The following is a 24,054-nucleotide window of genomic DNA, read 5'->3' as shown; positions in this document are numbered from 1 at the left end:
CACAGACAGCAGATCTGAAGTGCCAGGCTATAAAAGATGCAATTTTATCCAGGCTTCCATCTTTGTCCTGGCCGAGCTCAATCAATACAGTTCACCCAAGTGCCAAGATATGCATTCAAAATTGTCGCCACGCTGCGGAGGTGGGAGGGGGGATGGGTGGAGGGTGGAGGTCAGAAGAGAGTGCCGTGCTGCTGGAGGCACAATAAGGTGAGAGTGCCGTGGTGAGGAGGGAGTGCTGGGCTGTGGGAGGGGCAATAAAGAGGGGTGATGAGGAGGGAGCGCTGTAGCAGGGGCGGTGAGGGAGCGCGTGCTGCAGGAGGGACAATAAAGAGTGGCGGCGAGGAGGGAGTGCTGTGTTGTGGGAGGGGCAATAAAGTGAGGGGTGGTGAGGAGGGAGTACTGGGCTGTGGGAGGGACAATAAAGAGGGGCGATGAGGAGGAACAATAAAGAGGGGCGGTGAGGAGGGAGTACTGTGCTGCGGGAGGGGTGGTGAGGAAACTGCCATGCTGTGGGAGTGCAGTACTGAGGGAGCTTCGCACTGCGACATGAAATACTGTGGGAGTGGCACACTGTGGGCAAGGAATGAGGAGGGAGTGCTGTGTTGTGGGTGGGGTGGCACTGAGGGAGTGCCATGCCGCGGGTGGGGGTGGTAATGAGGGAACACCACACTGTGCTGGGTAGTAAGGAGGCAGCACTGATGTGGGTCTCAGTGTGTGAGGGTGCGGTGTTACTGAGGGAGTACCATGCTGTGGGAGGGGTGGCGAGAAGGGAGCATCACTGTGGGAGGGGCGGTGAGGAGGGAGCGTCACTCTGTGGGAAGAACAGTGAGGAGGGAGCGTCACTCTGCAGAATGGGTGGTGAGGAGGGAGTGTCACTCTTCAGGAGGGGCAGTAAGAAGGGACTGTCACTCTGCGGAATGGGTGGTGAGGAGGGAGCGTCACTTTGCGGGAGGGAGCTCCACACCATAGACTACCAATGGAACCTTGCACCAATAGGGAAGGGTATAGGAGTGTTAACCTATTGCATAAATTTTTTAATTGACGTCTAGTGTTCAAATTCCTCCAGTGTTATTAGGAAAACAGTAAGATTCTTCCAATGTGTATGGACCAGTATTAATTTTGAGGCATCGGTCATTAAAACCAGTTTCCTGATTATACTCTCAGTAGCGCGGGTGAGAGCCGGCTGTGATCAAGGTGACTGCTGTGTTACATATGTATAGCAGCATCTACTGTTCAACAAGTTCTTCACTGGCGATACATCTCATAACCATGAGAGGCTAGTTAAGTGTATCCCTGCTCTAATTGACTACAAAAGCCAGCAGGTGTTTAATGTGTGTCAGAATCTGGGCTGTTGTTGCTGTCTCTGATGTTTACAAAGCTGTCCAGCGGCCCCACCACTCGGGAAAGCCATGTCCATATATAATTGCCCCACCATACCTTCCCTTTCGCAGAGCTATGGCCTTTGTGTCCGGCAGCCCCGCAGGGATCAGTGATTGCCCCGGTTCACCACACTTGACTGCCCTGTTCCTTCTGGTTTTAGCTGAACTCAATGAGACCCAGCCCCCTCCCTCTTGGTCCCCATGCCAAACTCCCAGTTACATGTCAGCATGCTTATATACAGTGTCATTTACTGGATTCAGTGGTCTAAATTATGTTCAACAAGTTTTGAAGACTTTACCTCTCTGTTTTCTATATTCCCTTTTCTCCTTTCTTGTGTTCTTCATCTGGCTCTCGTGCTCTTGTTTTCTTTGTCTCTGTCATCTCTCTGTCTCTATATCATTTTGTCTCTCTGTCTCATTCTCTTTGTTCCTCTCTCATTCTCGCCCTACATTCTGTCTTGTTCCTTCTCCCTCACTCTCACATTATTTTTTCTTCCCCCTCTCTCTCTCTCATTCTTTCTTTCTCACATTCTCTCTCTCCCTCTCTCCTGCGCGCGTACACACACACACACACACACACACACACACACAAAATCTCTCTCACTGATAGACCAACCGTCTCTTCATTTTTATGTTCATTAAAAGTCTGTGATTTGCACATTCTGGCCAGTCGTATCATTACGTTGTCCACCTGCTGCCTTTAGTGAGGGCACAAGAAAGTTGGATCAGAGCTAGACTGCCTGAACTCTGAAACCTGCCCATGATTCACACTGATCAGGCCTAACTTGCTGTAAGGGTTAATTGGAGTATTGCATTCAGTTCTGGTCACTCATTATAGGAAGGGTGTGAAAGCTTTGGAGAGGGTGCAGAGGAGATTTACCAACACACAGCCTGGACTAGAGGGTCTTATGAGGTATAGGCACACACATTTATGGAAAAGTGGCGGGAAAGGGCCAGTAACATCATGAAGGATCCCACCCACCCTGCTCATGGACTGTTTATCCCACTCTCATCAGGGAGGAGGCTACGTAGCATCCACACCAGGACCACCAGACTCAAAAACAGTTACTTTCCCCAAGCAGTAACGGGAAAAGTAAGTGTTCTTTATCTTTTTTTGTTTTTTTTTGTGCTGCATCAGATCCACAATAACAATTATTTTGTTCTCCTTTACACTTACGTACTGGAAATGACATTAAAAAACCTTGAAATGAGTGGATAGCCTAGAGACTTTTACCCATAGCGGAACAGGAATATTTTGAAATAGGAGGGGGGCATAACTTTAAGGTGATTGGAGGAAAGTATAGGGGGGGATATCAGAGGTAGGTGTTGTAACAGAGAGAGTGATGGGTGCATGGAGCACACTGCAGGGGTGGTGGTGGAGGCAGATACATTCGGGCCATTTAAGAAACTCTTAGATAGGCATGTGAATGAATGAAAAATGGAGAGTTATGTGGGAGAGAAGGGTTAGATTGATTTTAGATTATGTTAAAGGGTTGGGACAACATTGTGGGCCAAAGGGCCTGTGCTGTTTTGTAGTGCCCTATTCTAGTGCAAGCGCTGTTGTGATGGACAACACTCGGTAAACGCACTCCTTCCACGTGCGTATTCACACATACACAGACACAGACATTGCCTTGTCATTCTGCTGTTGTGCTGAGTGTGCACAATTCAGCGTCTTCCCCGGTACATTGCCATAACGTGTCCTAAACCCAGCTGCTGTGCTCAGGTTGGCTATATGGTATCTCTTACACTGTACATGGTGAATATTCCATCCCTTTAGTAATGGGATGTGTAAATGTATACATGTGTGTATACTATAGTTTTGGTAGATACTCCTGTTTATTTTGTAATATAATTGTAACTACATTGTGGGGTACATCATATTCTAATTCATGTATAGTCTTAAGTTAACACTGTTGATAATTAAAGATGGCATGTCCTAGTGCTGATTTAAAGGCCTCAACAGCTTAGATATGGCAAAGTTATTTCCCATTTTAGAAGAGTCCAGGACAAGAGGGTGCGACTTCAGGATTGAAGGATATCCATTTAGAACAGAGATGCGGAGAAATTACTTTAGTCAGAGGGTGGCAAATCTCTGGAATTTGTAGCCATGAGCGGCTGTGGAGGCCAAGTCATTGAGTGCATTTAAGGCAGAGATAGATAGGTTCTTGATTAGCCGAGGCATCAAAGGGTATGGGGAGAAGGCAGAGAAGTGGGGATGACTTGAAGAATTGGATCAGCCAGTGATTGAATGACGGAGCAGACTCGTTGGGCCAAATGGCCCACTTCTGCTCCTATATCTTATGGCCTTATCATCTCAGTATGAGAGGAAGAGGGGCTACGAGGAGTTAATATGGGCTAAGAATAGTACAGAGCTATTATTGTGTTTTCTGGTAGTTACCTTTTTGTAAATATTGGCAGTTTTCTTTTCAACAACACACATCAAAGTTGCTGGTGAACGCAGCAGGCCAGGCAGCATCCCTAGGAAGAGGTACAGTTGATGTTTCGGGCCGAAACCCTTCGTCAGGACTAACTGACAGAAGAGCTAGTGAGAGATTTGAAAGTGGGAGGGGGAGGAGGGATCCGAAATGATAGGAGAAGACGGGGGGGCGGGGAGGGACGGAGCCAAGAGCTGGACAGTTGATTGGCAAAAGGGATATGAGAGGATCATGGAACAGGAGGCCCAGGGAGAAGGAAGCGGGGGGGGGGCGGGGAAACCCGGAGGATGGGCAAGGGGTATAGTGAGAGGGACAGAGGGAGAAAAAGGAGAGAGAGAGAAAGAATGTGTGTGTATAAATAAATAACAGATTGGGTACGAGGGGGAGGTGGGGCATTAGCGGAAGTTAGAGAAGTCAATGTTCATGCCATCATGTTGGAGGCTACCCAGACAGAATATAAGGTGTTGTTCCTCCAACCTGAGTGTGGCTTCATCTTTGTAGTAGAGGAGGCCGTGGATAGATATATCAGAATGGGATGTGGAATTAAAATGTGTGGCCACTGGGAGATCCTCCAAAATTTTCACTGCAATGATAAAGTACAACTTTAATTTTGAAAGCGTACATAGGTTTAGGGGATATTTGCAAGATGGTTTGAATGCTTACAAAGAACTGTATGATAGAAAAATGCACGAGGCTCAGCAGTCAAGCAAGCCTTCCACATCAGCTACAGCAGACGACGAACCTCGACCTTTGACATTGAGGCGGGCAGTCATAGGAGAAGATGAGCTGCCTGCCCTAATGGAAACAGACAACACCCCAGTGTCCCACCACCCCAACCCGCAGGCCGCGAACAGATACCGATTTGCGGAGAATGCAGCGGTAGCCAGGAGACACACAGCACATCTTTAAGAAAAAAGCCGAAATAAACATGCTAATTAATTAGGTGCCGCCCAGCACATAAATGTCGGCCCAGATCAGAGGCAACGCAATCGCCTCTGATCTGGGCCGACAATTACGTGCCGGGCAGCACCTAATTAATTAGCATGTTTATTTCGGCTTTTTTCTTAAAGATCTGCTGTGTGCCTCCCAGCTACCGCCGCACCCCTGCATGCTTCGCGGATCGGTATCGGTCGGTGGCCCGGAGGGTGGGGGCCACTGCACCACCCAAACGTCCGACGACTCAGTCTAACACACCATCATCAGTGTGCTCGGCAAGCTGTCTTCCCGATTCCCGTAAGTGATACTACACTGTACATACATTATTTCTACTTTATATAGGCTGTGTATTTTTATGTGTTGTTTGGTATGATTTGGCAGCTTCATAGCTTAAAGGTTACTGGAGAGAGTGTTTTTGCCAACAGCGCTTGCGTGAGATTTTCTGCCGAGAGTGCTTGCGCCGTGTTTCTGCCAACAGTGCTTGCGTGAGATTTTTGCTACATAGAACAGTTCAGGCAATGATTGTGGAAAAGTATTTCTACTTTATATAAGCTGTGTATTTATCATATCATTCCTGCTTTTACTATATGTTCTACGAGTCTGTGGTGGCCAATGCTATCATGTTTGCTGTTGTGTGCTGGGGCAGCAGGCTGAGGGTAGCAGACACCAGCAGAATCAACAAACTCATTCGTAAGGCCAGTGATGTTGTGGGGATGGAACTGGACTCTCTGACGGTGGTGTCTGAAAAGAGGATGCTGTCCAAGTTGCATGCCATCTTGGACAATGTCTCCTATCCACTACATAATGTACTGGGTGGGCACAGGAGTACATTCGGCCAGAGACTCATTCCACTGAGATGCAACACAGAGCGTCATAGGAAGTCATTCCTGCCTGTGGCCATCAAACTTTACAACTCCTCCCTTGGAGGGTCAGACACCCTGAGCCAATAGGCTGGTCCTGGACTTCTTTCGTAATTTCCTGGCATAATTTACATATTACTATTTAACTATTTATGGTTCTATTACTATTTATTATTTATGGTGCAACTGTAACGAAAACCAATTTCCCCCGGGATCAATAAAGTATGACTATGACTATGTTACTGTTACTTCAGGTTTTATGTGTTATTTGGCATGATTTGGTAGGTTATTTTTGGGTCTGTGAAGGCTCACAAAATTTTCCCATATAAATTAATGGTAATCGCTTCTTCGCTTTACGACATTCTGGCTTACGAACCGTTTCATAGGAACGCTCTACCTTCGGATAGCGGGAGAAACCTGTATTTGAGGCAGAGGTTAACAGATTCTTGATTGGTCACAGCATGAAGGGTTATGGGGAGAAGGCAGGAGAGGTGCGGAGAGGAAAATGGATCAGCCATGATGAAGTGGCAGAGCAGACTCAATGGGTCAAATGGCCTAATTGTGCTCATATATCTTATGGTGTTATGTGTTATCCAAAGCAGAAGGTTAGGAGGACTGCTCCCGAACCAGAGGGCAAAATTCTAAACCTCCCTTGCTGCTGCTTTACTGAGGGAATGTTTCACAGTCCCTTCTACTTTCTTTTAGATCATGCCTTTAGTCGAGACCCTTTCAAGACATATGCCAGTGATATTAAACCTGATTCCGATTCTGATTCACTCTCAGAAGGACTTAAATGTTCCACAACTGAACTTCAAGCAAGAGCAAAGGAGAATCAAAACTCTGCAGGTTCTGGAAATGTGAAATAAAACCAGGAAACGCTGGACACAGGCAGCTGACTCGCAACATTAGGGAAATGGAGTTAATATTTCAGGTTGAATAACCTTTGGCAGAACAGGCATATTCCTGTTGTTTTTAAACCATTCCTGTGTAGCTTTCGTTTTACGCTTGGGGTCATTGTCTTGCTTGAAAACAAATCTTCTGCCAAGTCGCGGTTCTCTTGCAAGCTACATCAGGTTTTCCTCCAGGATTTCCCTGTATTTTGCTGCATTCATTTTACCCTCTACTGTCACAGGCTAAGGCCTGTTGCATGATGCAGCCACTACCATGCTTCATGGTACGGATGGTGTGTTTTTGATGTTGTGTGGAGTTTGGCTTACGCTAAACATAGCATTTAGTCTGATGGCCAGAAAGCTCAATTTTGGTTCATCAGACCATGAAACTTTCTTCCAGCCGACTTCAGAGACTCCCACGTGTTTTCTGGCAAATCCTAGCTGATATTTCATGTGAGTTTTTTTTTCCAACAGTGGCTTTCTCTTTGTCACTCTCCCATAAAACTGTGACTGGTGAAGCACCTGGGAGGCAGTTGTTGTATGTGCAGTCTCTCCCATCTCAGCCACTGAAGCTTGTAACTCCTCCAGAGTTGTCATAAGTCTCTTGGTGACCTCCCTCACTCGCCCCCATCTTGCACGGTCACTCAGTTTTTGAGGATGGCCTTCAGGATTTACAGCTGTTGCGTAAATTCTTTCCATTTCTTGATGATTGACTTAACTGTGTTCCAAGGGGTATTCAGTGTCTTGGAAACTTTCTTGTATCCATCTCCTAACTTGCGTTTTTCAATAACCTTTTCGCGGAGTTGCTTGTTCTTTTGTCTTCATGATGTAGATTTGGCAGGATACCTACTCAACAGCAGTTGGACCTTCCAGATACAGGTGTATTTTTAGTACAATCAATTGAAACACTTTGACTGCACACAGATTTATATATAACTAGGTAACCTTAACTAATTATGTGACCTCTGAAACTAATTAGTTCTACCAATGATGATTTGGTGTGTCATTTTAAAAGGGGTGAATACTTACGCAATCAATTATTTTGTTTTATATTTGTAATTAATTTAGATCACTCTGTAAAGATCTGTTTTCACTTTGATATGAAAGAGTCTTCTTCTGTTATTCATTATGAAAAAATCCAAGTTAAGTCCACTGTGATTCAATGTTGTATAACAATAAAACATGAAAACTTCCGGGGGGGGGGGGAGTATATTTTATAGGCACTGTATTTAAAATGAAGATAAATAGGCTCTTGATTAGTAAGAGCATTAAAGTTTACGGCAAGAGGGGAGGAGAATGGGGTGGAGAGGGAAAATAAATCACTCATGGAATGGCATAGCAGAATGAATGGGCTGAATGTCCTAATGTCATGTCTGCTGTGGGAGGGGTGGTACTGAGGGAGGGGTGATACTGAGGGAAGGTCACACTGTGGGAGGTGTGGTACTGAGGGAGGGTCACACTGTGGGGAGGGGTGGTACTGAGGGAGGTTCACACTGTGGGAAGGGTGGTACTGAGGGAGGGTCACACTGTGGGAGGGGTGGTACTGAGGGAGTGCTGCACTATGGGAGAGGTGGTACTGAGGATGGGTCACACTTTGGGTGGGGCAGTACTGAGAGATGGTCATGCTTTGGGAGGGGTGGTCCTATCAGAACGTGCTCTTCATGAAAGTTCTGTTTGTTCTGCCTGCAGTGTGGTAAAGGTTCTGTTGGAGGCCGGTGCTGATCCCAATCTTGGAGATGAATTCAGAAATATGTACGAGACGTCGAGGGAGAAACGCATCCACTCTCTGGAAGGTGTGTGGATTGACGGTACTTCACATCTGTGTTCTGTCCTGAATCATTCACTCCTCACCCACTGAGTATGAACATTGTTATCTGTACTTTCAAATCCTTTATGGAGCTTGGCCATTCCTATCTTCAGAAACTTCACAATTCCAAAAACTCTCCACCATCCAGACCCTGACTCTGGAATTCATTTCCAAACCTCACTGCTTTTCTTTTCTCAAACCTGCTCCTTTAAGATCTGTGGACCTGGTGAAGTGTCTCAGCCTTAAACACTGGCTCATTATTCCTCTCCACAGATGCTGCCTGACCTGCTGAGTCCCTCCAGCACTGTGTGTGTGTTGCTTGGATTTTCAGCATCTGCAGATTTTCACTTGTTTGTGTTTAATGAGGTAAACTCAACTGCTTCTGTGGGCAGAGAATTCCAGATTCACTATTCTCCTGGAAAATTAGTTCCTCCTCATCTCCATCTTGAATCTACTAGAGATTCTAGTATGCCTTCTGAATCTGCTATGTCTTCCAATCTCACTTACTAGAGGAAACAACTTTCCTGCCTCTATCCTATCTTGAGGCCCTCTCCTGGTTGGGATTGACCATGGATGTTGTGTCCTAGCTGTTGGTGCCATGCCTGCAGTATGCAACCAGGGTGATACAATATGGAGAGCAAGCTATATCCTATCTTGAGGCCCTCGCCTGGTTGGGGTTGACCATGGATGTTGAGTCCTAGCTGTTGGTGCCATGCCTGCAACCAGGTGATACAATATGGAGAGCAGGCTCCCCCTTTCCATGCAGCTGATGAATTCAAAGGAATGGCAGAGACTGATACAGGTTGACACCAGTGGCATCACAGGAGTTGCTAGTCAGCGTTGAATTCAATGTCGGACTGCCTTAGGGACTCTAGCTTTGGATTTTTCCTTTGAGGTTTACTCCTGAAGCCTTCCTCATGAGTGGGTGTAGCCGTAAGGCAGCAGAGGTTTGAGGTCAGAGTTTTCCTTCTCCTTGCTGAGCTGCTAACCACTGATGAGCCCTATCTCCATGATAGGGTTTTCAGGTGCCAGTAACCAGCCTTTACCCCTTCTCCTGTCAGTAGAAACTGGGCTTAGTAGCGAAGCCAATGTGAAGACCAGGAGCTGGAGCTGTCATAATTGTATATGTTTCTGCAAGATCCCCGCTCATTTTTCTGATCTGCTGTTAGCTTGCAGAATGGAGACAGCAAGAGAACAAGTACATAATTTGTTTGCTTCGGATTCTAAAGATAAAGACGAGGGTTACCTTTACTTGTCATCAAAACATTGAGACATACGGTAAAATGTGTCATTGGCATCAAGCTAATGTGTCTGAGCAGAATGTTGGGGGCTGCCCACAGGTACTGCCACGCTTCCAGTGCCAAGATAGCGTGCCCACAATTTACTCACCCTGACCTTTTCCCCATAACCTCTAATCTCCCTGCTCTACGAAAGTCATGTCTCGTATATATTTAGTGAGGTGCTTGGAACGCAGAAGGAAACCGGAGGACGCCCTCGCGTGGTTACGGGGACAATGTACAAACTCAGGTGGAGGGAGATGAATCACGATCACTAGCACTTCAAAGTGTTGTGCTAAGCGCTCCACTTCCGTGCGGCCCGGCATTCTGCATTGTCTGGTCAGCAGCAGCGGAAATGTGGATATTATCTTGCGTATCAGTGGGCAATTGATCCTGAGTTGAAATCCCACTACAGATACACCGGTTTAGGAATTTATCTGGTCACCCAGTGCCTCAAGGGGCCACTACATTGGTGGAGGGGTAATGCAGAGAAGGTGAACACAGAAAATAGGATGGTACAGCTCAGCCCGTGATGTTGTGCCAACCAATCAACTTACACTGATTAATCCCTTCTTCATAGCCCTCCATTTGTCTATCATCCATATGCCTATCTGAGAGTCTGTTGCATGTCCCTAATTTATCTGCCTCTACCACCACCCCTGGCAGGGTGTTCCACACACCCACCATTCTCTGTGTGAAAAGCAACCTCTAACATCACCCCTTAAAATTATGCCCACACAAATTAGCTATTTCCACCCTGAGAAAAAGTCTCAGACTATCCACTCCGTCTTTGCCTCTTATTATCTTGTACACCTCTATCAAGGCACCTTTTATTCTCCTTCACTCTGAAAGAAAAGCCCGAGCTCTCTTAACCTGTCCTCATAAGACATGTTCTCTGCTGTACCGCTAAGACCGCTGTACCATTGAGAGCATACTCACCAACTGCATCTCAGTGTGGTATGGCAGTTGTCCCGTATCGGACCGCAAAGCACTCCAGCGGGTGGTGAAAACTGCCCAGCGGATTATCGGCACCCAATTGCCCACCATTGAGAACATCTACCATAAATGCTGCCTGGGCAGGGTGAAAAGCATTATCAAGGATGCATCTCACCCTAACCATGGACTTTTTACTCTTCTCCCATCCGGTTGGCGCTACAGGAGCCTCCGCTCCCGCTCCAGCAGGCACAGGAAGAGCTTCTTCCCTGAGACTGTGACCCTGCTGAACCTCTCATCACAGCGCTAAGCAGTATTGCACCGATATTGGACTGTCTCAGTACTTTTATATTTGTGTGCTGTAGCACTTCTTTAATTCGCAGTTATTTTGTAAATAACACTATTCTTTGCATTTCTGGTCAGATGCTAAATGCATTTCATTGGCTTTGTATCTGTACTTGGCATAATGACAATAACGTTGAATCTAAATCTAAATCTAACCAGTTAACAACCTGGTAAATCTCCCCTGCACCCTCTCTAAAGCTTACACAACATTTCTATAATGAGGCTGCTCTATTTCAAGGCATGGTACACTGAGAGAGTCCTGCAGAGTTTGGCGGTGGGAAAGGAGGGATGTTGGTAGTGTAAGGGGGCCCACAATTCGGGGGTGGGGGGGTGGGGTAGGGAGTGGCAGTGCTGAGGGAGCCCCATGTTATCTGACCACAGGTCACTCCTGTGAAAAAGGGAAAGTTTCTCTGTTGTCTTGGCCATGTAGAATAGATCATTTGATTATTTCTCCCATTTCTTGAAATGTGATCATCTCAGTCGTTCTCCCCACTTAATACCAGAAACTGCACTTTGCAAAGTGGTCTTGGTCCAAAACGCCTTCTTTTAATTCATTTCTGTAGAAGCTGCCACAATATACAATCCTGGAATTCATTTTCTTGCAGACATACTCAATGAATTCAATAACCATAATAGAACCAATGTAAGACCACACCATCTGGGTGTACCACCGGTGTGCAAAAAGCAACAAACTGCAAATATAAGAAGAAAGAAAGAAAAGAGAAATATTAATAATAATAATAAGGAAATAAGCAATAAATACCTAGAACATGAGATGAAGAGTCCTTGGAAGTGAGTCCATAGGTTGTGGGAACAGTTCGGTGACAGGGCAAGTATCCCCTCTGGTTTAAGAGCTTGATGGCTGAGGGGTAATAACTGTTCCTGAATTTGGTTTTGTGGGTCCTGAGGCTCCTGTACCTTCTTCCTGATGGCAGCAGTGAGAAGAGAGCATGACCTGGGTGGTGGGGGTCTCTGATGATGGATGCTGCTTTCCTACAACAACGCTCCATGTAGAAGTTTTCATTGTTGTGGAGAGCTTTATGTGATGGACTGGACCATATCCACTACTTTTTGTAGGATTAACTATTTAGGGGCATTGGTGTTTCCTGTAAGGCATAAGGGGATGATGAGGTGAAAGGTGAAAGGAATGCAAAGCTATAACTATCCTCAACATAAAGCAAAAGGTGATATTATCAGGTCCTTAGCATCAGTCACAGACACAAGAGATTCTGCAGATGCTGGAAATCCAAAGCAACACAAACACAAAATGCTGGAGGTACTCAGCAGGCCAGGCAGCATCTATCGAAAGGAATAAGGACTTGATGTTTCGGGTAGGGACATTTCATCAGGACTCTGTTCCCCTCCCTGCAAGTTCTCCTTGCTGCCTCAACTGCAAGTTCCTCCAGCACTTTGTGTTACTTAGCATCAGCCAGTTCTGTAGAGGCATGCATACCAGACTTCAAGGCAAATGGTTCCAGGTTCGAATCCGGCCAGCCCTTTGCATGCTTTCCATCCGTGCTGGGTTGAGCGTTGAGCTAATGACTCGGCCTCATAAAAAACAGACAAAAAATGCTAAGGAAACTGCAAAAAAAAAGCCTTCTGATGTGCCAGAAGTCATGAAAAGGAACTACTTAGCATCAACCAGTCCAGTTCTGGCCCAATTTTCTTGTGTGTATTATCAGATACACAGTGTCACAGTGCCAGAAGCATTTTTACAAACCTTCCCCCGGTCTGGACCTAGAAGATATCAAACAGAGGCAGGACAGTAGCACAGCAATTACTGAATGCTATTACAGTGCCAGGGTCATGGGTTCAAATCCCACCATTGTCTGTATACAGTTTGTACAGTACGTTCTTACTGTGAACGTGAGGGTTTCCTCCAGATGCTCCGGTTTCCTCCCACATTCCACAGGTGTACGGGTGAGTAGGTTAAGTGTTCAGATGTGTGTAAGTGGGTTGTGAGGCCTTGATGGGCAGAAGAGCCTGTTGCCATGTTGTATCTCTAAATAAATGTTTCCCCAGTTTGGACTGTAATCAGGAGAAACCTCTTGAATTAAAGCAACTAAGTTTACAAGATTCTCTCCCTTCTGAGGAATGGACGTTCAGTCATTGCATGTGTGGTCCAGTTTTGGTTACCATGGCAATTGGATATAACAGGGATTGGTTAGGAAAAGGACTAGGCTCAGTATTGTACTGAACATCTTACTACTTGAGGAAATTGACTTTTGGTCCCTTGTTCAGTGAAAGACCTCCATTACCTTGGATCCCAATCAGCGGGCTCTCCCTGCAGTCTGCATCACAGAGTGCCATCTCCTACAGGGGGAGGGAAGATGCTGGGCCCCTCTCTACCTACTCTCCATCATTATGGGGAACAGAAGATAGCTGGCATATAAAATGGAGGAACTAGCAGTCCTCACAAGGACACAGAATGAATGTCGGGAATGCAGTGTTATGTGCTTCATGAGCAAATCCTGGATCCCAGCGCTACTGTGAATGGGTTTACAATGATATGAGGAGACAGAGTTAATCTACAGTGTGGTATGAGGAAGGGAGATGGAATTGCTGTGCTTGTGAACAATAGATGGTGTAATCCCGGTCACATTTCTGGAAAAGAACAAATCTGCAGTCCGGACATTGAACTGCTTGCTATGAGTTTGCTTCCGCTTTCTCTACTGCTTGAGTTCAGCCATGCCATATTGCTCGTTGTCTACATTCCGCCTTCCCAATGCAGTACCGATGTTGCATGTGACATCTTACACGCTACCATCATGAGACTCCAGACTCAACACGCCAGTGCATTCATTGCAGTATCAGGAGACTTCAACCATGTTTCTATTTTGACAACCCCACCCATCTTTGATCTGTTTGTCAAGTGTCATACAAGAGAAAATAAAACTCTGGATCTCTTGTATGCAAATGCTAAAGATGCATACAACTCCACAGCTCTTCCCCCACTTGGAAGATCAGATCGCAACCTGGTTCACCTCATGCCCTTGTACAACAATAGCTAGCTACCACCAAGATAGTAAAGAAATGGCCTCCAGAGGCCATTGGGCCCTTGAAGGACTGCTTTGAGGTTACTGACTGGAATGTGCTTTGTGAACCATATGGGAAGGACATTAACGGATTACTGATTGCATCACTGGCTACATCAACTTCCGCGTAATACCATCAAGGACTGTTCGCTGCTTCCCTTAACAACAAACCATGGGCCACCAGTGATCTAATGGCTGTTCTCAACCACAAAAAGAAAGCCTTTAGATCAGGAGACAGGGAGGAATTGAAACATGTGCAGAGGGAACTAAAGGAGAAGATCAAGGTGGCTAAAGAGGAATACAGGAGAGAGCTGGAGAACAAGCTTGGGCAGAGTAGCACACAGGAGGTGTGGAGAGGCATGAAGAACATCACTGGCTTCAAACAACCTGGCTGTAGAGGCTCGGAATGCAGCCATGAGTTAAACCAAATCTTTGCAACACACACAAAATACTGGAGGAACTCAGCAGGCCAGGCAACACCTATGGAAAATAGTACAGACAATGTTTTGGGCTGAGACCCTTCAGCAGAACTGGAGAAAAAAAAGGTGAGTAGAGTTAAAAGGTGGAGGAGGCAAGAGAGAAACACGAGGCGATAGGTGAAACCTAAAGGGGGAAGGATGAAGTAAAGAGCTGGGAGGTTGATTGGTGAAAGAGATACAGGGCTGGAGAAGGGGCAGTCTGAAAGAAGAAGACAGAAGACTATGGAAGAAAGAAAAGGGGGAGGAACACCAGAGGGAGGTAATGGGTGGGCAAGGAGATAAGGTGAGAGAGAGAAAAGGAGATGGGGAATGGTGAGGTTGGGGGGGGCGGGCATTACCAGAGTTTGAGAAATCAGTGTTCATGCCATCAAGTTGGAGGCTACCCAGATGGAATATAAGGTGTTGCGCCTCCATCTTGAGTTTGGCCTCATCACGACAGCGGAGGAGGCCATGGATGGACATATCGGAATGGGAATGGGAAATGGAATTAAAATGGGTGGCCATTGAGATATCCCACTTTTTCTAGTGGATAGAGCATGGGTGCTCGGTGAAGCGGTCTGCCAATCTATGTCGGGTCTCACCAATATACAGGAGGCCACGCCGGGACCACCGGACACAGTATACGACCCCAATAGATCTACAGGTGAAGTGTCGCCTCACCTGGAAGGACTGTTTTGGGCCTTGAATGGTAGTGAGGGAGGAAGTGTAGGGGCAGGTGTAGCACTTGTTCCGCTTGCAAGAATAAGTGCCAGGAGGGGAGATCAGTGGGGAGGGACGAATGGACAAGAGAGTTGCATAGGGAGCAATCCCTGAGGAAAGCAGAAAATGGTGGGGCCGAAGGGAAAGATGTTACTAGTGGTGGGATCCTGTTGGAGATGGCGGAAGTTCCAGAGAATTATGTGCTGATCGTGGAGACTGGTGGGGTGGTAGGTACGGACCCTATCTCTAGTAGGGTGGTGGGAGGATGTGGTAAGAGCACATGTGCATGAAATGGAAGAGATGTGGTTAAAGAAGAAGAGAAGAATAGCCCTTAACTCGGCAGTGGAGTTATCGGGGCACCATCTTTTGACAGTGTTTCCGTAGCGAGCTATTCTTGTCTTTATGAGGCTGAGTTGCTAGCTGGACACTCAACCCGACTTGGATTCGAACTCAGGAACCTTCACTCCGGAGTCCGGCGCTGATATTATTGCGCCACCAAGGGGGACAAAATGTGGTTGAGGGCAGCATAAATTCTGGAGGAAGGAAAGCCCCTTTCTTTGAAAAAGGAGGACATCTCCTTCAATCTTGAATGAAAAGCCTCATCCTGAGAGCTGATGCGGTGGAGATGGAGGTATTGAGAGAAGGGTTCTAAGTAACAGGGTGGGGCGAGGTAGCTGCGAGAATCTGTGGGTTTATAATAGACATCAATAGATAAAGCTGTCTTCAGAGATAGAGACAGTGAGATTGAGGAACGGGAGGAACGTATCAGAAATGGACCAGTAAATTTGAGGGCAGGGTGGAAATTGGAGGCAAAGTTGGTGAAGTTGACGAGTTCAGCACGGGTGCAGGAAGCAGCACCAATGCAGTCATCGAAGTAACATAGGAAAGGTGGGGGATGGACACCAGTGCAGGCTTGGAACATAGACTGTTCCACATAGCCGACAAACAGGGAAACGTAGCTGGGACCCATGTGAGTGCCCATGGCTACACCTTCTGTTTGAAGGAAGTGGGAGGAGCCATAGGAGAAATTATTTAGAGTGAGGACAAGTTCCGTTAGGCGAAGGAGAGCGGTGCTGGAGGGGACCTGGTTGGGTCTGGTATCCAGAAAGAAATGGAGAGCTTTGAGGCCTTCTTGGTGGGGATGGAGGTGTATAGGGACTGGACATCCAGAGTAAAAATAAGATGATGGGGGCCAGGGAACCTGAAATCATTGAGAAGATCCAGAGTGTGTGAAGTGTCATGGATGTAGGTGGGAAGGGACTAAACCAGGGGGATAAAACTGAGTCAGGGTATGCCGATATGAGTTCAGTGGGGCAGGAACAAGCTGAAACAATGGGTCTACCTGGATAAGCGGGTTTGTGGATCTTGGGTAGGAAGTAGAAATGTGGGGTGCGGGAACTATGAGGTTGGTTGATCCCCAGAGCTAATAAGGTCAGTGATGGTGTGGGAGACAATGGCCTGGTGCTCCTTAGTGGGACCTTGTTTGAGAGGTATGTAAGAGGAGGTGTCTGAGAATTGTCGTTGGGCCTCAGCAACGTAGAGGTAAGTCTGCCAGACTACTACAGCACCATCCCCATCTGCGAGCTTGATGGTGAGGTTAGGATTAGGTCAGAGGGAGTAGAGAGCAAAGTAGAGAGAGGAGTGTTGAAGTCAGGATGGTTGATGTCCCATTGGCAGTTGGCAATGAAAAGGTCCAGAGTAGGCAGAAGACCAGGGCGGGGGGGTCCAGGGAGAGGAGGATGGTTGGGGGCAGCAGAAGGGGTCATCAGTGTGAATTGGAGAGCCCTTGCCAAAGAAGTAGGCTCTGAGATGGAGGTGGCAGAAGAAGAGCTCAGTGTCATGGCAGGTGTGGAGCTCACTGAGGTGTTGGTGCAGGGGGACAAGAGTGAGACCCTTACTGAGGACAGAACATTCTGCCTCAAGAGAGGGGAAGGTCGGAGGGAATGGTGAAAACTCAGTAAGAATGAGAGGTGGGATCGGAGGGGGGAAGGGGTTGCTAGTGTCTGAGGAGAAGGGAGGTTTGGGGTATTCAGGGATGGCGTGGTCAGAAGAAGATGGAGTCTCTGAGGGCCCAAGAGCTGGCGGTGGGACCTGAGAGAGACAGGATTGTGGAGTGGCGGTGGGGAAAGGGGAGATGGGTTCCAGCGGCAGCACGTGAAGACCTGGCCTGGAGGTTGCATAATTGGTGCTTTGAAGGTGTCCGAGGTCTTTGGAACCGCATTGATAGTGGTGGAGTCCAGGTTTTGAATCTGCTCTGGATTGTTAGAGCCATTGAGGTCGGTAGCAGGGATTGTGGTCTGGAGACGTCTGGGCATTAGAGGTGGCAGGTTCTGTGGTCTGTAGACGAGCGATCTTCTGATCCTTGCAAGCTGTGAGAAAATCAAAGAACCGGCGATTAAGAGCGTGGACCTGGCGGAGGATAGAGTAGCAGACAGATCCATTACAGGCAGCGGAGAGAGAATCCCGGAGTTATGGAAGTGGCTGGGATAGGGATACCAGGTACCTCCTCGTAGGGGAAAGCGTGACACCTAGAACTTGGTGAGAGAAGCAGCGGGAGAAACAGTCAATTGAATGTGAGTACCTGGGGTCCTCAGAGGGTCCAAATCGAAAAGCTTGAAAACAAATCCTCAGAATCCAGTTCTGTTTGACAATTGCCCTCCTGTTCACAACCCCCTCAGCACACCAGTCCAGGTGCAGAGGCACCCAATGCTCCCTCAGCATCCCCTCCTCCCTCCTCCCACTTCCCACCTCCAACCCAACATGTGGATGAACAACACAGACTACATCCCTTCCTTGCCCTGCACCTACCATCCACACCTCCACATACCAACTGCTATCGTCCCAATCTTCACCTCCCCCAGCCCTCACCTTCCGTCAGCTCCCCAGTCATCGTGGACTCACCTTCACTACTGAGCAGGTGAGACGGGCTCTGGGGAAACTCAGCATGGCAAAGCACTGGGACCGGATGGTGTGAACCCCAAGGTCCTGAAGGAGTGTGCTGGGCAGCTGTGTGGAGTTCTCCAGTGCATTTTCAATCGGAGTCTCAGCCTGGAAAGGGTCCCGACTGTGTGCAAAACATCATTTGTGGTCCCAGCACCCAAGAAGGGCCAACTGACAATCCTGAATGACTACAGGCCAGTGGCCCTGACCTCACACATCATGAAGACCCAACAGAAGCTCACCTCCATCCCCTGGTCAGATCAGACCTTGATCCCCTGCATTTTACTAACCAGGAGCACACTGGGGTTGATGATGTTGCCATCTACCTGCTGAACAGAACCTACTCCCATTTGGATAAACAGGGCAGCGCTGTGAGGATCATGTTTTTTGATTTCTCAAGTGTCTTCAATACCATACAGCCCTCATTGCTGGGGGAAAAGCTTCCTTCAGTTCAGATTGGCACCTCCATTTTATCCTGATTGGCAGAACACAGTTTGTGCAGCTTCAGAGCTGTGTGTTAGACATGGCTATAAGCAGCAGTGAGACCCCACAGGGGGCTATATAGGCTCCCTTCCTGTTTATTCTGTATACCTCGGACTTTAGATACAACACTGAGTCATGTCATCTGCAGAAATTCTCTGATGACTCAGCAATAGTTGGGTGTATAAAGGGAGGATGGGAGAATGAATATGGCGCCCTGGTGGAGGACTTCATTAAATGGTGCAAGCTGAGTGGTGTGCAGCTCAACATCAGTAAGACAAAGGAGATGGTGATGGACTTTAGGAAGACTAAGCCTACATTGCTCCCTGTTACTATTGATGGTGAGGATGTGGATAAGGTGAGGACCTACAAGTACCTGGAGGTGCACCTGGATGACAGACTTGAGTGGAGCACCAACACAGAGGCTGTGTACAAGAAGGGCCAGAGTTGTCTCTACCTCCTGAGGAGACTGAGGTCCTTTGGAGTATGCAGGCCTCTCCTTCACATGTCCTACCAATCTGTTGTTGCCAGTACAATCTTCTAGGCGGTGGTATGTTGGAGCAATGGCATCGAGAGTGATGTCAACAGGCTCAATAAACTGATTAGAGAGGCTGGCTCTGTTATAGGAGTCAAACTGGACTCACTGAAGGCTGAGGTAGAACAGAGTACGCTACAGAAAATCCTGGCAACTCTGGACAATGTTTCTCACTCTCTGCATGCCACCTTGGCTGAACAGAGGAGCACTTTTATCAATAGACTAAGAAAACTGTGCTGCTCCAAAGAGCATTATATGAAGTCATTCTTACCCTCAGCCATTAAACTCTATAATGAGTCAACCTGTAGCCAGGGAGGTGATGGCCCCCTCCTGTTAGACTGTTTGTGTTAACTTTTTTTTTATTCTTTCTACTTCTCTTCTAATTATATCTGTGCATTTGTAATGCTACTGTGACACTGCAATTTCCTTTGGGATCATTATAGTTCTACCTATCTATCTGTCTACCCTCCCCTCCCACTCTCTAAGAGACCACAAGACATTGGAAAAGAAATTAGGTCATTTGGCCCATCAAGTCTGTTCCACATTCAATCATGGCTGATTTATTTTCCCTCTCAGACCCAGTCTCCTTCCTTCCCACCTTTGATGCCTTTAAGAATCTGTCAACCCCTGTTTTAAATACACCCAGTGACGCGGCCTCCACAGCCATCTGTGGCAATGAATTCCACAGATTCACCACCCTCTGTCTAAAGAAATTCCTCCTCATCTCTCTTCTAAATGGATGTCTCTGGATTCTGAGGCTGTCCTGTGGCCTCTGGTCCTGGGCTTCCCTACTATAGGAAATTTCCTCTCCCCATCCACCCTATCTAGGCCTTCCAGTATTCGATAGGTTTCAGTGAGGTAACCCCCTCCCCCCCCCCCATACATCTAAACTCCAGCAAGTACTGGCCCAGATCCAACAAACAATTCCGAATCCCACAGAGCTCAAATGCAAGGATCCAGTTGTCATAGAACATAGACCAGTATAGCACAGGAACAGACTTTAAGCCCACAATGTTGTGTGAACCACACACACACACACACACACACACACACACACAATCCCCCTCTCGCTCTCTGTCCTCCACCCCCCCTCTCTCTCTGTCTGTGTCCCCCGGTTTCTCTGTCTCCCCCTCTCTCTCTGTCCATCTCCCCTCCCTCTTTCCCTCTCTCTTTTCCCTCTTTCCCCTCTTTCCCTGTCTCCCTCTGACCCACACCCTCTCCTTGTCTCCCCATTCCCCTCTCCCACTCTTCCTCTCTCTCCCCCTTCCCCAATCTCCCTCTATCCCCTTCCTCCCTTTCCCCATTCCTCCCCTCCCCTCTCTCCTCCTCCTCTCTCGGTCTCCCTCTCTCTTTCTCCCTTTCCCTCTCTCTCTGTCTCTCCTCTCCCCCCTCTGCTGCTTTCCCCTTTCTACCCCTCCCACTTCCTCACCCCCTCCCCATTCCTTTCCCCTCTCCCACTCACCTTCCACCTCTCCCCTCCCCTTCTCATCCCCCCTACCCCTCCCCTTCATCCCCTTACCCTCTCCCTTTCCCTCTCTCTCCCGCCCTTACTTCATCTCTCTCCCTCTCTCTCTCTCGCCCTCTCTTTCTCACTATCTCACTCTGTCCCCTCTCTCTGTTCTCTTTCTCTGTCCTGCTCTCTGTCTGTCTCTGTGTCTCTCTGTCTCTCTCACACACACACACACACACACACACACACACACACACACGCACAATCCCCCTCTCTCTCTCTGTGTCCCCTCGTTTCTCTGTCTGTCCATCTCCGCTCCCTCTTTCCCTCTCCCTCTTCCCTCTTTCCCTGTCTCTCTCTGACCCACACCCTCTCCTTGTCCCCCTCTTCCCCTCTCCCACTCTTCATCTCTCTCCCCCTCTTCTCCAATCTCCCTCTCTCCCCCTTCCTCCCTCTCCCTTCCTCCCCTCCCCTCTCTCCTCCTCTTGGTCTCCCTTTCTCTTTCTCTTTCCCTCGCTCTCTGTCACCCCTCATCCCTCACTTCTCTCCACTCCCTCTCACCCCCCTCACCCTCTCCCCCTTCCCCAATCTCCATCTTTCCCTCCCCCTCGCCCTCCCCCCTCTCCCACTCCCCTCTCCCTCTGCTCCTCTCATACTCTCCCCCTCTCTCTTTCCCACTCTTCCTTTCTCCCCCCTTCCCCAATCTCCATCTTTTCCCCTCCCTGTCCCCTCTCCCCTCTTCTCGGTCTCCCTGTCTTTCTCTCTTTCCCTCTCTCTGCCACCCCAATCCCCCTCCACCTCCCCCTCCCCCTCCCCTTCCCTCTCCCTCTCCTCCCTCCCCCTGTCCCTCCCCATCTCCCACCCCCCTCCCCATCTCCCTCCCCCCTCCCCATCTCCCTCCCCCCTCCCCATCTCCCTCTCCCCATCTCCCTGTCCCGCTCTCCCCATCTCCCTCCCTCTTTCCCCCTCTCCCGCTCTCCCCCTCTCCACCTCTCCCGCTCTCCTCCTCTCCACCTCTCTCCCTCTCTTCTCTGCTCCCTCTCTCCTCCCTCTCCTCTCCCTCCCCCTCCCTCCCCTCTCTCTCCCCCCTTCTTCCCCTTCCTCCTTCCCTTTCCTCCCCTCTCCTCCCTTCCCCTCTCCTCCCTTCCCCTCTCTTCCCCTCCCCTCCCTCTGCCCTCTCCTTCTCCCCCTCTCCCTCTCCCCCTCTCCCTCACCCCTCTCCCCCTCTCCCTCTCTCTCTCCCCCTTTGTTGTTTTTAATGTACAAATGTTGCCGAGATATTGCCAGCCTCTGTTCCAGTGTGATCAGAAACTAAGAGGTGAGATGTTGCAGCCAGAGCTGTTGATGGATGGCAGAGCAGTCGTCAGCTGACACTTTATTGAGTTTGCTGTAGTTATCTCATGCACAGACATTTTTTACAAATGATGACTGTTCTGTCACGTTGAACCATGGGGGACAACAATAATAACGTTTTAATCTTTTTATAGTGGAGACTGCTAGTGTCTGAAATTCATCTTCCGTGGCAACTGCTGTTCGTTACACTTTCCATGTCGGAAATAAAAGGGGTCTCCACCCAAATCACGCAAACATATGCACTTACACTCACACACAGCTGCCATCTTTGCCCATGTGTTTACTTCAGGTATCACTTGTTTTCCAAACGCTAAGAAAAATACATTCAAAGTAGATTCTTGCTTCTTCTCCCTTCCTTTCCAGTCCTGACGAAGGATCTCAGCCCAAAACGTCGACTGTTTATTCCCTGTCATAGATGCTGCCTGACCCGCTGAGTTAAAGATTCATGGTTGTTTCATGTCATTTTCAGTACACAAGCATAAAGAAAAATGAAATAATTGTTACTCCAGATCCAATGCAACACAAAAAAAATCACAATAAGGTAAAGAACACAATAATAATAAAACACAATAAATATAAATACATAAGATAGCTTCTCTACGTAGATTGTAAAGTGATGCTAGGCACAGGAGTGTCTGTACATAAGGTGACTCTGACAGGAAATGATAAAGTAGTGGTGGTTGGGGGTGTGGAGGGGTGGGTTAGTGGGTAGAGGTGTTGATCAGCATTACTGCTTGGGGAAAGTAACTGTTTTTGAGTCTGGTGGTCCTGGTCTGGATGCCACGTAGCCTCCTCCCTGATGGGAGTGGGACAAACCGTCCACGAGCAGGGTGGTGGGATCCTTCATGATAGGGTAAAAGTCTGCTTTCAGTCACCTGTCTATCATCATCATTATGTGCCGTGTTGTATAGTGTAGGTGATTGTGAGCAAACTCTTGGCAAATTTTTCTACATAAGTAGTTTGCCATTGCCTTCTTCTGATAATGGTGAGCCCAGCCGTTATCAATACTCTTCAGAGATTGTCTGTCTGGCGTCAGTGGTCGCGTAACCGGGGCTTGTGATATGCACCGACTGCTCATACAACCATCCACCACCTGCTCTCATGGCTTCACGTGACCCTCATAGGGGGGACTAGTGAAAGGAAGATGCTACACCTTGTCCAAGGGTGAGCTAGAAGCTAGTGAAAGGAAGATGTGGCTTATACTTCCTTTGGTAGAGATGTAACTCCACCCCGCCACCCAAACCTATCTGCACCTCTCCTACCACTGGTGTCCCTGTAGCATTTTGTGTGTGTTGCTCAAGATTTCCAGCATCTGGACAATTTCTTGTGTACCTGAAAATTAATGACCACTCTACATGGAGAGGAGAGGTGGGCTTGACTCCTTGGGTAAAGTCAGTGACATCATGGGAGCATCCCTTCAGTTTTTGAAGGGATGCCCATCAATTTTTGGATATTAGGCCTTTGGGGCGATCTGAAGTGGGTACTCTAGGGCTGAAAGACTAGAATCAGAATCAGGGTTAATATCACTGCCATATGTCACGAAATTTGTTGTTTTGTGGCAGCAGTACATTGCAATACATAATAATAAACTATTAATTGCAATAATATACAAATTTAAAATAAATAAGTAGTGCAAAAAGAAGACAAAAAAAAATGAGGTATTGTACATGTGTTCATTGTCCATTCAGAAATCTGTTGGCAGAGAAACTGTTCCTAAAACAGTGAGTGTATGTCTTCAAGCTCCTGTATCTCCTCCTTAATGATAGCAATGAGAAGACATCATGTCCTGGATGATGGGGTCCTTAATAAAGGATGCTGCCTTTCTGAGACATTGCCTCGATGCTGGGGCATCTGGTGCCCGTGATAGATCTGACTGAGTTTACAACCCTCGGCAGCTTTTCCCGATCCTGTGCTATCGCCCCTCCGTGCCAGCCAGTGATGCAATCAGTAAGAATGCCCTCCACAGTACATTGGTAGAGTCTTTGGTGACATACCAAATCTCCTCAAACTCCTAGTGAAATATATTGGACACCATGGTAGCGTAGCATAACGTCATCAGGATGTCAGAGTTTAAATCGCACATCATCTGTAAGGAGTCGGTACATCCGCTCCATGGAATGCTGTGGTTCCCTTTCACAGTCTAAAGATGTACCGGCTGGTAGGTTAATTGGTCATTGCAAATTGACCTGTAAGTAGGTTATGGACAATCAGGCACATC

General features: G+C 47.8%; 1 protein-coding gene across 1 annotated transcript in view; it reads left to right on the top strand.

Annotated features, from left to right (window-relative positions):
• Positions 1-24,054, top strand: part of clpb (ClpB family mitochondrial disaggregase) — a 191,334-nt gene that overhangs the window by 35,552 nt on the left and 131,728 nt on the right. The window contains exon 4 of the mRNA XM_072262522.1: positions 8,193-8,296. Within this exon, the coding sequence (XP_072118623.1) occupies positions 8,193-8,296 (104 nt within the window). The remainder of the gene's footprint in view (positions 1-8,192; positions 8,297-24,054) is intronic.

This window comes from Mobula birostris, chromosome 7, assembly GCF_030028105.1.
Source record: "Mobula birostris isolate sMobBir1 chromosome 7, sMobBir1.hap1, whole genome shotgun sequence".
NCBI lineage: Eukaryota > Metazoa > Chordata > Chondrichthyes > Myliobatiformes > Myliobatidae > Mobula > Mobula birostris.
This window is presented reverse-complemented; position numbering and strand designations above follow the sequence as displayed.